At 46.4% G+C, this 14,799-nt stretch overlaps 1 protein-coding gene across 3 annotated transcripts in view; it reads left to right on the forward strand.

Moving 5' to 3' along the window:
- The window catches only part of PALD1 (phosphatase domain containing paladin 1), a 142,160-nt gene extending 128,377 nt beyond the window's left edge, over nt 1–13,783 (forward strand). For 2 of the 3 annotated variants that reach the window (XM_055081130.1, XM_055081131.1), the window contains one exon: nt 5,884–6,397. In XM_055081130.1, the coding sequence (XP_054937105.1) occupies nt 5,884–5,961 (78 nt within the window). In that variant the 3' untranslated portion in view covers nt 5,962–6,397. Of the gene's footprint in view, nt 1–5,883; nt 6,398–13,735 lie in introns of those variants that run through there. The other variant, XM_055081132.1, reaches the window with a different exon arrangement.
- Nucleotides 13,784–14,799: the final 1,016 nt, after the last annotated feature.

Genomic DNA, 14,799 nt, shown 5'->3' on the forward strand with positions numbered 1-14,799 from the left:
CATGGGGCTCTCGCTTCCTCTCTCCTTTCACGGGCGTCAGACCCGTATCGTGGTCTGCAGGCTCTTCCTGCCTTCTGCCTCCTCCTCCTTTATCCTTCACAGGGGTTTCCACAAATAAATCTCTTGCACATCTGATCCCATCGTGGTGTCTGCCACTCTGAGGACCTGAGTGACACACCCTCACCCTCTTCTTGGCCTCTCTGGGCAACTTCTTTGTCCCTCTTGCTGGTTAAGGCAGCCTTCTCTGGCACTGCGTAGGGACACCATCAGCCCGGTTTCCAGCTTCATATTTTACAGTTCCAGCCAGACTCAGTTGTCTTTGTCTCTCTCACACCGCCCTGCCTTTCCATCTCGAGTGTGGGGCTGCGGGGCCTGTGGACTGGGGCCCGTGTGGAAGGAAATTGTTGCTCACCTTCTCTGTGGATGGGGTGGGGTGGGGAAGGCAGGACTGAGGCACTTAGAGTTATCTGGGTGGATACCCCTAAATCTGCGAATGGCAGTGCCAACCTCTGATTATTTCCTAAATAAAGGGAATATTTCCTAAGTAAACCATGATAGAGGTTTTCAATTTGTCCTCCAGAAATGTCCTATTGGATAGTCTCAAATAGCAATTAATGAGCTCACTGTTTCTCATGCCTGGCCAGCACCGCCTAATCCATTTTTTAAAAACTTCTCGCTAGTTTCGTGGCTCACAATATAATCTCATATGTGTTTACTTTTATATTTTATTGATTTACTTATTTTTTTATTGAAGTATAGTTGCTGTACAATATTATATGTTACAGGTATGTAATATAGTGATTCACAACTTTTAAAGGTAATACTCCATTTATAGTTCTTATAAAATATTGGCTATATTCTCCATGTTGTACAATATATCCTTGTAGCTTATTTTATACCTAATAGTTTGTACCTTTTACTTCCCTAACCCTGTATTACCCATACCCCCTTCCCTCTCCCCACTGGTAACCAATAATTTGTTCTCTATATCTATGAGTCAGCTTCTTTTTGGTTGTATTCACTGGTTTGTTGTATTTTTTAGAGTCCACATATAAGTGATATCATATAGTATTTGTCTTTCTCTGAGTTATTTCACAGAGCATGATATTCTCTAGGTCCATTCTTGTTTCTGCAAATGGCAGAATTTCATTCTTTTTTTATGGCTGAGTAATGTTTTTGTGTGTGTATGTGTGTGTGTGTGTATGTGTGTGTGTATATATATATATACACACACACATACACACACATATATAATACCACATCTTCTTTATCTGTGTGTCTGCTGATGGGCACTTGGGTTGCTTCCATGTCTTGGCTATTGTAAATAGTGCTGCTGTGAACATTGGGGTGCATTTTTTGAATTAGTGTTTTTGTTTTTTTCTGGATATATCAGAGTGGAATTGCTGGATCATATGATAGTTCTCTTTCTAGTTTTTTGAGGGCCCTCCATACTGTTATTGAAGAGACTGTCTTTTCTCCGTTGTATATTCTTGCCTCCATTGTCAAAGATTAATTGACCATAAGTGCGTGGGTTTATTTCTGGGCTCTCTATTCTGTTCCATTGATCTATGTGCCAAGAGAGTGTTTGACTCCAAGCCCGTGCTCATTTCAAAGATGGATGTCGGTGCCAGCTCTGGGTACTGGAATCCTTGCTGACATTTTCAATGATGGGGAGAGAGATGTCAGTCCTTCTGGAAGTGTGCCCTCACTGGGGCGGGTTGGGAGGGGGTGAGGGGAAAGCATGATTACTTTGAAAACCCTCCTACAAGGTCCTGTGGTTCTCACACTCCACGCTTTTCAAACCCCTGTGTTCTTTCAAGAGGTTCCCCTCAACACCCACAAGAAGTACTTGTTTCCTATGAGTCACTCTGATAGATTATCTATGATGGGGGCTTTTGAGTTTCATTTTGCGTCTCTCCTTAGTATATTCTTTCTTTTCCTACCATCTGCCCACCTCACCCTGAATTAAACATCAATAGTTTATGAAAACACACATTTCCCCATTCCCACCCCAACATTTGAAGTCACCAGTCTTTTAATTTTTGCCCATCTGATAAGGAAACAGTCTTTTGCTTTTATTTTAATATGATTTTCCCAATTACTAATGAGATGAAACATCTTTTTATAGGTTTATTGGCCATTTGGATTTGCTCTCTTATGTGTTTGCTTATTTTTCTACTGGGTTGTCTCTTTTAAACTAATAGGCATAAAAATTTTAATACAGTCTGTTTCATTTGTAGGTAGGTAGATATATATACAGCCAGTTCTTTCTTCCAGTTTATCCGTAATTGTTTTGGAGTTTATTTTGTCAAATTTTTGCCTTTTATATTTTGTGTCTTGTGTCAGCAGACCTTCTCTACCCAAGGTTACTTATCTATTTCCTGGTTTTCTTTGATTGCTTGTACAGTATTGTCCTTTATGTTTCTTTCTTTAATTCACCTGGAATATATGTTTGTGAATGACATGTGGTAGAGAATATAATTTATTTTTTTCCAAATGTGTATCCAGTTGGCCTATGTTATTTATCGAGTAGCCAAGTTTCTCTACTCCTTGAACTGCAACCCTTGTCATATGTAAGGTCCCTGTGTATACATGGGTCCGTACAGTAGACATGTGATTGCCGTTGCCTCTAGCATCCATTCATCCATTCATCCATCCATTCATCATCCATTCATCTTCTTCTAGCATCCATTCATCTGACTTTCCATCCTAAGTTTAAAAAATCTCCAGTGGATTTTTAATTTTTTAAATCTTTATTACTCTTTTCTGGACTTTTAGTTTTCCTTGGGTCAATTTTGGTAAAATACCAACATTTTCCCAGAATAACACATGGACATCTGTCCAGATTTTCAAATTTATTAATGTAAAATCATATGTAATAGTCTCTCTTTTCTTTTGGCTGCACCCAGCGGCATGCAGGATCTTAGTTCCCCGACCAGGGATCAAACCCATACACCCCCTGCATTGGAAAGGCGGAGTCCTAACCACTGGAACGCCAGGGAAAACCTTGTAATATTCTCTTAAGTATTTAGAAGGCTCCTGTGACTGTCTTCTTTCTCAATCTTAATGTTTATGAATATCTTACATATTTTCCATGGTCACATTTGCAAGTTTTTCTGTTTGTTACCTTCAGATAACCTATTTTTGTTCTTATAAATGTAAATAAACATTGAGAATCTGTGATCACATAAACTAGTAGAGGTGACTTTTTGCTGTAGTAATGCTACTTGATTCTATGAACCTCTTCTGAGTAATATGCCAAAAATCACATCATGATCTCTCATCAAAGCATTAAAAAATTTTTTTTCTATTAGCTGTCAGTCAAGTGGGTACTCGTGTAATTTTGTTATAAGCATTGAGAATTGGAAAACACTGGAATTGCAAAAGGATGTATTACCTGGATATTGGAGTCATTAACTCTCTCACTTTCTGGAAAATATGCCCCCAAATGTTTATTAAGATTTGTCAAGTGACTACTAATTATATCTCTTACTCTTTCACTCAGAGGTACCCTGTATAAACTAACATACACAAAAATAGATGAGGAAAATATTGTTCATTTTAACTCTCTTTTTCCAATACAAACTTTTCTTTTTTTTTTAAAGTTCCAAAAAGTTTTTTAAAAACAACTTTATTGAGGTATAATTGACATACAATAAACTGTACATATTTGAAGTGTATAATTTGTTATGTTTTGACATAGGTATACATCTGTGAAATTATCATAATCAAGATGATGACCATATCCATCATCTCTGAAAGTTTGCTTATATCCCGTTATAATTTCTCCTTCCTGACCTTCCCTCCCCCATCCCTCTCCGCAGGGACACTTTGATCTGCTTTTTGTCATCATATAGATTCGTTTGCATTTTCTAGGGTTTTATATAAATGGAATCATCAGTGTGTACTCTTTATTTTCTGGCTTCTTTCACTCAGCATATTTATTTCAAGATCATCCATGTTTAATGTACATCAATTGGTCATTCCTTTGTATTGCTGAGTGGTATTCCATCGTATGGCTATACCCTCAGTTGGTTAATCCAAATTGTTACTGGATATTTGAGTTGTTTCCAAGTTTTGGCTATTACAAATAAAACTGTTATGAACATGTACAAGTCTTCGTATGGACATATGTTTTCATTTCTTTTGGATAAATACCTAGGATACTTTTGGATAAATACCTTTTTGGATAAATACCTAGAATGGCTGAATGGTGTGGTATGTGTATGTTTAACTTTTTAAGAAACTGCCAAACTATTTTCCGGATGGTTTCCTCCCCACCAGCAGCATATGGGAGTTCTAGTTCCTCCACATTCTCATCAACCTTGGAATTGTCAATCTTTTTTTTTTTTTTTTTTTTTTTTTTTTTTTTTTTTTTTTTTGCGGTACGCGGGCCTCTCACTGTCGTGGCCTCTCCCGTTGCGGAGCACAGGCTCCGGACGCGCAGGCTCAGCGGCCATGGCTCACGGGCCCAGCCGCTCCGCGGCATGTGGGATCTTCCCGGACCGGGGCACGAACCCATGTCCCCTGCATTGGCAGGCGGACTCCCAACCACTGTGCCACCAGGGAAGCCCTGTCAATCTTTTTTGACTTTAGCCATTGTAATTGGTGTGTAGTGGATGTATTTCCTACCCTCCCAGGTCACATTTTTAATTGATAAGATTTCCAATTCAATCTTTTTTAGGGTAAGCCTAAAAGTGTTAAAAGGCTATCTCTTTGAAGATATTAATTATTCTTATTTGAGGACTTATTCAGTTAGTTCTATTTCCGTGGGTGTTAGTTCTTCTCTTTATTGAATTTGGTGTTTGTTTTTCATGTTGTTGGTTGTCCTCAGTGGTTGGTGAATTGGGTTGTGCACTCAACTTTGTCTTGAGATTTCAGGTTATCCTGTTGGTAAGGCTTGTGACTATTTCACATTGCCTGACTGGTGACTACTGGGGAGGACTGAGACTTGCTGGCGACAGCGTGTGCCGGTGGCTGCCCTTCTGGGTGAGGGTGCCCCCTCGCCGCTAGGTGGATATCAGCCCTAGGATGCTGCCCCAAGTGCCCCACTCGCTGCTACTACCTGGCAGACTCCACTGCTACCCAGACTTGACCTGTGCTGCTGAGGGGGGCACGGGGAGAGCTAAATTCTCCAGCTGCTTCTGCTGGAATTCTCCAACCTTGTCCTGATGGGGGTCCAGGCTTCCTCCTGCCTCCTGGCTTGGCATCTGTGAGCTGAAAGCTTCCTTCAAGCTGGTCCCTCCTCTCTCAGAGGCTTTCAGCTGCGTGGCTTGTGGGCTGTCATTTCCCCTGTCCATCCAGTTGCATCAATCTCTGTCTTTCAGGGATTCCTCACAATTTCTGACCTCTTGTTATTCTAGCACTGGCATAGAATTTTAAAAATAAATACTTTTAATGACATTTTGAGGGCTGTGGGTCGGGAAGGGGAAACTAGAGCATATGCTTAATCATAATTTGTATATGAAAATAGCTCATACTATGCACTAGGCCCTGTAGCAGTTAGGATCCTGGCAAAGAATGGATGGCGACCTTAGCTCCAAGTTCAAAGACAATTTAATGAAAGGACCATTTGCAGAGGTGTGGGCAGGGTTAAGGGAACCAGCTTGGAATGGTGAGAGGCACTCAGGAACTAGTTACACGGGGAAGCAGTAACCTCCTCTAGACTTGAGGGGACAAGGGGATAGCACAGTGTTACCTGAGCCTGCCACAGGCATCTTCAGGGGACTCTGGGGACCATCCAGCAGAAACTGAGTTGAGACGGGGGTAACCGTGGCCAGAGCAGCATCACTGAGCCTGGGGCTGAGGGAGGAGGAGCAAATGCCTTGACTTCTCCCTTGTCTTGTCCTCTGATCTCCCGTCAGTGCCTTCCTTTGATTGCAGGAGGTGCCAGCAACATGGTCCACGGGGTGGGTCAGCCTCCGGAGATGGGGAACGGAGAGAGAGACACACAGAGGATAACCAGCACAGCCTTCTCCCAGGCGCTTCATGTATGTCGTCACCTCCAGTAGTTCCACGACAGCCCAAGGAGATAGGCCTGTTCTCCTTATTTTACAAAGGAGGAAGCCCAGGCGCCTTGATCCAGTGACACCTCCAGAATTTCCCTTTGCCCCTCCCTCTGCCTGGAGTGCCTTCCCTCCCTTCCTAGCCCACTGCTCCTGTGCTTCAAGTTCAGCTTGATTCAGCTCTCCTCACCACTGTGATCTAAGTGTCCTCAAGATACTTAGAGAAAGGGTTCTGACTTCTCAAGATGCTGTGCCCGCATTTCCTCCAGCATTTCATTATGAAAATTTCAAAACTACACGAAGGTTGGAAGTATTGTATGAAGAACAGCCCCGTAACTCCGGGGCCCACTTCTCAAAAACACTTTCACGCTATTGTCCATTGACTTGTCTAAACCTCCACTAACTTGTGAATTCCTTAGAGGAAGGGCTACCAGTGATCAATCTTTGCATCTCAGGGTCTATGATGGCGTGGCACACAGAATGCAATCAGTAAATGTTTGATGAATCAATAATTCACAAGGCATTTGGTGTTTCCCAGGAAAGGGGAAGGAGAGTTTTATTTCTTGAGTGCCTACGGGTGGTTTTCGTACATTGTGTGGGGCATTGCGTTCATTATTTCACCAAAGCCTTGCAAGTCAGATGAGGCTGGGATTATGATCTCTCTTTTACAAGACCAAGAGAAGTTTCATAATTTACTCAAGGCTCACATTGTATCCCTAAGGTATCTGGGATTCAGATCGTCAAGCTGCCCTCAAACCCATGCTGGTGACCCAGTGCCTTCTCTGTAGACTGGAGGCTACTTGGTGCTGGGAACTGTGCTTTATGCATTTCTGAATGTCCCAGGATCTCGCAACTAGCAGGTACAGTAAATCTTTTTGGCAAGAATGAATGAATGAACCTTTAGTGAGTATTTCCATACTACTGGAATATGGCATTCACTGCTGGAAATTCATTCACTACGGGAATATGATACCTGAAGGGAGCTCGTACACCTCTTCACTAAGAAAAGGAGGGATCTGAGGCTGGAAGGGCCATGACATCCAAGGGCATGCAGGTAGCCAAGGGCAGACTCAGTGTGCTGACTTCCTGCCCAGTGCTCTTTCTTTTCCCTTCCTCTTCAGATCCATCCGAGCATCTGGATTGGTAGCAGTCGCTAACCCAGAGCCTGGAGACCCACAGAAACCGCATTTCCTAAGGCTGTGTGGGTGGGTGCCTGCCCAAGTACCAGCTCATGGTGCCGTCTTCCTTCTTCTTCACTGAGGGTGCCATGGGCTTCAGACGCTTGAAGTTGTGTATGAAATTGTGTTTATATACTCTGCTCAGGAGAGCATCCAGTGTTTGCATCAGGCTCTCAAAACAAATACAAAAACCGTAACCCCCCCCAAAGCGGGTGAGGGCTCCTTTACGTGTTCTCTCCAGTGGTTCCCCAAATTCTTGATTGTGCAGACAAACAGAATTTTTAAAAGAATATTAGGATGCAGATTTTTGCGAAGTTGGCCCATTAAAAAGAAATGAACCTCCCTTACAACTCTATCGTATCATAAAAGGATATTTTTAACCCCTCCAAACAAGAAGGACAAATTCTCTGGGGGATAAAAGTGACAGGCCTTCCAATTAGGTGAAAGAGCTTTAACATGCTACACGGTCCTTATTTTGCTCACTTTGCTCTGGACTGGAAATGTTAGTGTGGACCAGCCTTTGGGAGCCTTTCTCTCCATGGAGAAGCTTCTGCTTCGAGCAGTGTCCTGTGTGAGAACTCTCTGTGGAGAGTTCTCTTGAAAGGTGCCCCCTGGAGGTGGCTGCGCGTGGGTTCCTGGGTGCCATTTCCACCAGGATGGCTGCCAGTAACTGGGCATGAAGTTTGGTTACATGAGGAGGTTATGTCATTGTCCATTGGCTTAAGTTTCCTCACGGGGGTTTTGGGCGAGAATCTGAAGTATACGGGCTCTGAGTGGCCAAAGCAACCTGCTGTCCCCAACTCCCTTGGAAAGGAAGCACTGCATGGTGGGCGTCTGTGGGAGCCCTGAGGGTGCAGGGCTGTGGGGACCATGAAGGCACTGGGTGGAGGGGAGCTGTGGCCATGTGAGATGACCCCACTCCCGTTGGGTTGCCCGGATCCCTGAGTCCCTCTCTCCTGCCAATGCAGGAGACAGGCCCTTGTCCTTTCTGCCTTGGATTCCCCCGTCAGGGCACTGGCTGGCATTCTCTCTGGCTAGGCCCACCCTCTCCTTGGCTGAGGACAGGCAGGATTGCAGCTTTGTAAAGAGATTTGCCAGGGAAGGTTTGCTGAGGAGGGACGTTGGCCCCAGCAGGGAGTGGGTCTCTTGGTGGGGAGGTGAGAGCAGCAGACCAGCGCAGCAGGCTGTGGCTGGTGTGTCTTTGTGGTTCTGCACACAGTAACATCTCCGTGAGTGTTTCTTGAGTGACAGGTACTTCTGAGCCTCTAACATGTGCCTGACAAATTGCTGCAACTCTCCCAGCCCCAGTTTCTACATCTCTAAAAGGAGCTGACAGTGCTCTCCTGCCCCAGACCCCATCCTGCAGCGCAGGCAGGATTCCCCAGCTGTCTACGGGATCTGGGGCAGGACAGGCGTCAACCCATTAAGTGGGGCCCCTTCCCGATGCCGCTGCACCTGACGTGTTTGTAGGTGCTTCCACATCCGATCCTTTACCACACAGGAGCCCAAGTGTGATCTTAAACTCTGACCGAGGTGTTAGTGTGTCCAGGCGATGTGAGGAACAGCGGACTCGGAGGGGGACCCATTTGCTCTAGGTCACGTAGCAAGCAAGGGCGTAGCCCACTGCACGCATCTGGTCTGGGAGGGCTGTGGGCATGCTCTTCACTCCAGATGGTACCAATAAAGGCCCTTTTGCTCAGTTTGTTGATATAACAAAACAATAAACAAACAACTGCTTTTTGGAAACAGTTTGGGGACATAATTAGGGAAGAATTGACCAGAACGTCTACATTACTGAACCCTTTTAAGGAAAGCCCTAGTATTATTTTCAGATACACTACAGATGAAAACCAAGAGTAAGGTACCTTCTGGACCCAGCGGAGGTCCCTGCAGCACCTGCTTAAATGCCAGATAAGAATCATGAGGGATTACTCATGGTTTATAAGCGAATTTGCACGGTTTGCTTAATAAGTACATTTGCATGGTCTTAATGGTTTCCAAAGGACTTGAAAGCAGTTTGGGTTCTTCACAAAGTTATAGAATCCCCTGCCGTGTCATTTGCCCTGTGAATTGGTTCAGCAAACCATACTTCTGTATTGTTTTTGAAATCAGAAACAGATGTTTATGTTTAGGCTGCCGGCTCCAGCTTAAACACAGGCTTTCTGTCTCTCCTCTGCCCAGTTTGCTCTTTAAGGGGCAGGGAGGGGTTCTGGCCAGGCTGGAGTCCTGTCCCCGGGCCCCTCCCCTGAGCTGCCTCCAGCAACTGGCTGCTCCCTTAGCAGCCGGCCTCCTGAGAGAGAGAGGGCCCTTGGGGACGGAAGGGAATGGCTGCTAAGGAGTGGGTCCTTCTGGGCCAGTCTGCATGGCCTTGAGCCAGTCCCCCTCCTGTCCTGCCTGTGGGGTCCTTGCCTGGCAGCTGAGGGGGTTAGAGTGACAGAGAAGCGTGCTGCCTGACACCAGTAAATGTGTCAGGGATGCCCAGTAAATGTGTGCCCTCTACTTTCCCTTCAGGCTCCCTGGAATTCCCAGCCAGCCTTCCCCACCCTCTTCTGGTCCACAGGGTGGGCATGGGAGCTGGGCTCAGTGAGTGTCCCAGGGAGGGGAGCCAAGTGCACCCCTCATTTTAGCCCCTGGAGAGCGATGTACAACCTGGAGGTGTCATTTCTCAGTGCTGAGGAGGACAGAGCGGGACAGCCAGGGTGGGCTAGGAGCCTCCAGTGCAAGGTGGACCAGAGTGGAGGGGCAAGGAGCCAGAGGGGAGGGAGCCCTAGTGAGAGCCCTGTGCCCTGGCCAGGACAGGAAGAGTGACTGAGGGCACCTGGGCACCGCCCCAGGTCTGCAGTAGCTGAGGGGTGGATGCCCAGGGAAGACAGGTGGGGTGGGGTGTGGGGCAGGAGCAGGACATGCCCAGGGCCACTGGCAGCAGAACCCCTGGTTCGAACCTTACCTTTCCCAGCACTAAGTAACTGGGAGACTTTGGACTAGTCATCAAACCTTTCTTAGCCTCAGTTTCCTCACTTACAAAGTAGGGCTCTTAGGAAAAGTAAATGAAATCATGCATATTTACACAGGGCATGTCTCACAGTAGGCACTTAAGAAATGGTTGATAAAGGTAAAAACAAACTAGAAACCTTGAGATCTCATCCTCATCTTGGCATTTATCATGAGCTTGTGCACCTGTGCATGAGGGCAGGGGCACCTTGGTTGGCTCTGGTTGGAAGTCCCTTCCTCCCAAATAGTGGCTCCCCACACTGGGTCTCAAACTGTTTCAAGGTAAAAGGGGGAAGAGTTGGCCTTTCTGGGTAGGGGCGGGGCCGTGGGGGGCAGTGGGGAGGGAGGAGCTGAGGCCTTCCCTCCAGCCTAGCCTCGGCTCTTCTTCCCAGGAGCAGGGCTCCAGTGCTTGCTCTCCCACCCTCCCCAGTCTCCTTGTCTCCCCCTCACCCAACAAGCTCATTGTCCTGTGAGGCAGAGGTATATACATGACAACATTCATTCATTCAACGGTGTTTTTGGAGCACCTGCTACGTGCCAGGTCTTGCTAGGGGCATGGAGGCCGTGATGATCAAGACAGAATGGGACAGTTCCAGGCAAGAGAATCCCGAGGCCTAGTGACAGTGCCCACCTATTTGGCTGTCTTCACTGCCCCCCACCCCACCCCAGGGCCACTGCTGTAGCGGGGAGCTCTAGGGGGAGGGCGGAGTGGTGGGCAGGGCTAGTTCCTTGGGGCCTAGAGGGCTTGGAGTGGCCATGGCCCTGTCATAAGTGTGAGGTTGGTCTCTCCAGTTCTGGAGAGCTGGGCTGGATCTTGTTTAAGTCCTAATTTGACAGGTAGGAAGATAAGCACAGGAAGGTCAAGGCAGAGGCTAGCTAAGAAGCCAGTGGCAGGCTGCAGGAAACAGTTTGGTGGTTTCTCAAGAGGTTATACATAGAACTACCATATGACCCAGAAATTCCACTCCTCGGTGTTTATCTAAAAGAAGTGCAAGCAGGGACTCAAGCAGAAACTTGTGCCCCAATGTTCATAGCAGCATTATTTACCAGAGCCAAAAGGTAGAAACAATGCAAGTGTCCATCTATGGATGAATGGATAAACAAAGTGATATATCCATACAGTGGAATATTATTCAGCCATAGAATGAATAAAGTCCTGACACAGCCGACAACATGAATGGACCTTGAAAATATTATGTGGAGTGAAAGAAGCGAGACACATAGGACAAATACTGTTACGATTCCACGTGCCTACCGAGAGTAGGCAAATTCAGAGACAGAAAATACAATAGAGGTTACCAGAGGCTGGGTGGGGGGGTTTTATTGTTAATGGGTACAGAGTTTTTGTTGGAGAAGATGAAAAAGATTCAGGTATAGACAGGGGTGATGCTTACACGAAACTGTGAATGTATTTAATGCTACTGAACTGTATGCTTTCAAATGGTTAAAATGATAAATATTATGCTCTGTATGTTTTTATCAAATTTAAAAAAAGGCGAGTGGCAGATGGCATGAGGAGATTGCTCTTCCTGAGAACACCCCCCTAAAGCGGGTCCTCTTCAGCCACTCGAGGGCTTTGTGTTGAGATGGTTGGGGAGACTATGCAGACAAGACACTATGGGAGATGGTGCAAAATACACTCTCGACACCTCAGGGGTCACACCGTGGGATGGCTGGAGAAACAAGCTCCTCGGCTTTTTGGGAGACCTCATTTCTAAAGCAGGGATGAGTACATCCACCACATAGGGCTGCGGGGATGATGCATGTACAGCCTTCAAAACACTGCAGTAAGCACTCAAGAAATGTTATTTATTAGTATTTCACTTGTGGTGTTAGTGAGAGAAAAGTAAGGGGAGTGAAGAGGCAAAGGAGGGGCAGTGAGGTCTCTCAATTACTGCAACTTGGAAAAATGCCTTATGAAATGAAGTCCCATGAAGCCCCACATTCCCAAGAGAGAGGGGTCTGGTGGAGGTGGGAATGACGTCCTCAATGACTGCCTCCCAGTGGAGGCAGGACCTTGGGTGAAGGTCCCAGCCCTCCAAGCAATGACTGCTGTGAATAAAAAGGACAGGGAGATGGGGGAGACCTTCAAGATGGTGGAGGAGTGAGACATGGAGATCGCCTTCCTCCCCACAGATATATCAGAAATACATATACATGTGGAACAACTCCTACAGAACACCTACTGACCGCTGGCAGAAGACCTCAGACCTCCCAAAAGGCAAGAAACTCCCCACGTACCTGGGTAGGGCAAAAGAAAAAACAGAGACAAAAGAATAGGGATGGGACCTGCACCAGTGTGAGGGAGCTGTGAAGGAGGAAAGGTTCCCACACACTAGGAAGCTCCTGCGTGGGCGGAGACTGCGGGTGGCGGAGGGGGAAGCTTCGGAGCCACGGAGGAGAGCGCAGCAGCGGGGTGCAGAGGGCAAAGCGGAGAGATTCCAGCACAGAGGATCAGTGCTGACCAGCACTCACCAGCCCGAGAGGCTTGTCTGCTCACCTGCCGGGACGGGTTGGGGCTGGGAGCTGAGGCTCGGGCTTCAGAGGTCGGATCCCAGGGATGGGACTGGGGTTGGCCGCGTGAACACAGCCTGAAGGGGGCTAGTGCGCCCCAGCTAGCCGGGAGGGAGAGTCTAGGAAAAAGTCTGCACCTGCCTAAGAGGCAAGAGACCATTGTTTTGGGGTGCATGAGGAGAGGGGATTCCTTCTCTGTCTGCCCACAGAAGGCAGAGCACCGCCTAAAAGAGCTTCAGAGATGGGTGCGAGCCGCGGCTATCAATGCAGACACAAGAGAAGGGCATGAAACGCTAAGGCTGCTGCTTCAGCCGAGAAGCCTGTGTGCAAGCACAGGTCACTATCCACACCTCCCCTCCTGGGAGCCTGTGCAGCCCGCCACTGCCAGGGTCCTGTGATCCACGGACAACTTCCCCGGGAGAACACATGGTGTGCCTCAGGCTGTTGCAACGTCACACTGGCCTCTCGCGCCACAGGCTGGCCCCGCATTCCGAACCCCTCCCTCCCCCCAGCCTGAGTGAGCCAGAGACCCCTAATCAGCTGCTCCTTCAACCCCTCCTGTCTGAGCGAAGAACAGACACCAGAGGGCAACCTGCATGCAGAGGCAGGGCCAAATCCAAAGCTGAACCCCAGGAGCTGTGCAAACAAAGAAGAGAAAGGGAAATTTCTCCCAGCAGCCTCAGGAGCAGTGGATTAAATCTCCACAATCAACTTGATGTACCCTGCATCTGTGGAATACCTGAATAGACAACGAATCATCCCAAAACTGAGGTGGTAGACTTTGGGAGCAACTGTAGACTTGGAGTTTGCTATCTGTGACTGACTAGTTTCTGACTGTTATGTTTATCTTAGTATAGTTTTTAGTGCTTGTTATCACTGGTGATTTGTTTATTGTTCGGTTGCTCTCTTCTTTTTTTAATTACTTTTTAAATTTTTTTATTTTAATATTTTTAAAATTTTTTATTTTAATAACTTTATTTCATTTTATTTTATTTTCTCTTCCTTTCTTTTCTTTCTCCCTTTTCTTCTGAACTGTGTGGCTGACAGGCTCTTGGTACTCCAGCCAGGTGTCAGGTCTGAGCCTCTGAGGTGGGAGAGCCGAGTTCAGGACACTGGTTCACCAGAGACCTCCCAGCCCCACGTAATATCAGTCAGCAAGAGCTTTCCCAGATATCTCTGTCTCAACACTAAGACCCAGCTCCACTCAATGACCAGCAAGCTCCAGTGCTGGACACCCCATACCAAACAACTAGCAAGACAGGAACACAACCCCACGCATTAGCAGACAGGCTGCCTAAACTCATACTAAGTTCACAGACACCCCAAAACACACCACTGGACGCATTCCTGCCTACCAGAAAGACAAAAGCCAGCCTCATTCACCACAACACAGGCACCAGTCCCCTCCACCAGGGAGCCTACAGAAGCCACTGAACCAACGTTACCCACTGGGGGCAGACACCAAAAACTATGGGAATTACGAACCTGCAGCCTGCGAAAAGGAGACCCCAAACACAGTAAATTAAGCAAAATGGGAAGACAGAGAAATACATAGCAGATGAAGGAGCAAAGTAAAAACCCACCAGAACAAACAAATGAAGAGGAAAAAGGCAGTCTACCTGAAAAAGAATTCAGAGTAATGATAGTAAAGATGATCCAAAATCTTGGAAATAGAATGGAGAAAATACAAGAAACATTTAAAAAGGACCTAGAAGAACTAAAGAGCAAACAAACAATGATGAACAACACAATAAATGAAGTTAAAATTTCTCTAGAAGGAATCAATAGTAGAATAACTGAGGCAGAAGAACGGATAAGTGACCTGGAAGATAAAATAGTGGAAATAAGCACTGCACAGCAGAATAAAGAAAAAAGAATGAAAAGAATTGAGGAGGTCTCAGAGACCTCTGGGACAACATTAAACACACCAACATTCAATTATAGGGGTCCCAGAAGAAGAAGAGAAAAAGAAAGGGACTGAGAAAATATTTGAAGAGATTATAGTTGAAAACTTCACTAATATGGGAAAGGAAATAGTCAAGTCCAGGAAGCACAGAGAGTCCCATACAGGATAAATCCAAGGAGAAACCACCAAGACACATATTAATCAA

The sequence above is a fragment of the Physeter macrocephalus genome, chromosome 20, assembly GCF_002837175.3.
Source record: "Physeter macrocephalus isolate SW-GA chromosome 20, ASM283717v5, whole genome shotgun sequence".
NCBI lineage: Eukaryota > Metazoa > Chordata > Mammalia > Artiodactyla > Physeteridae > Physeter > Physeter macrocephalus.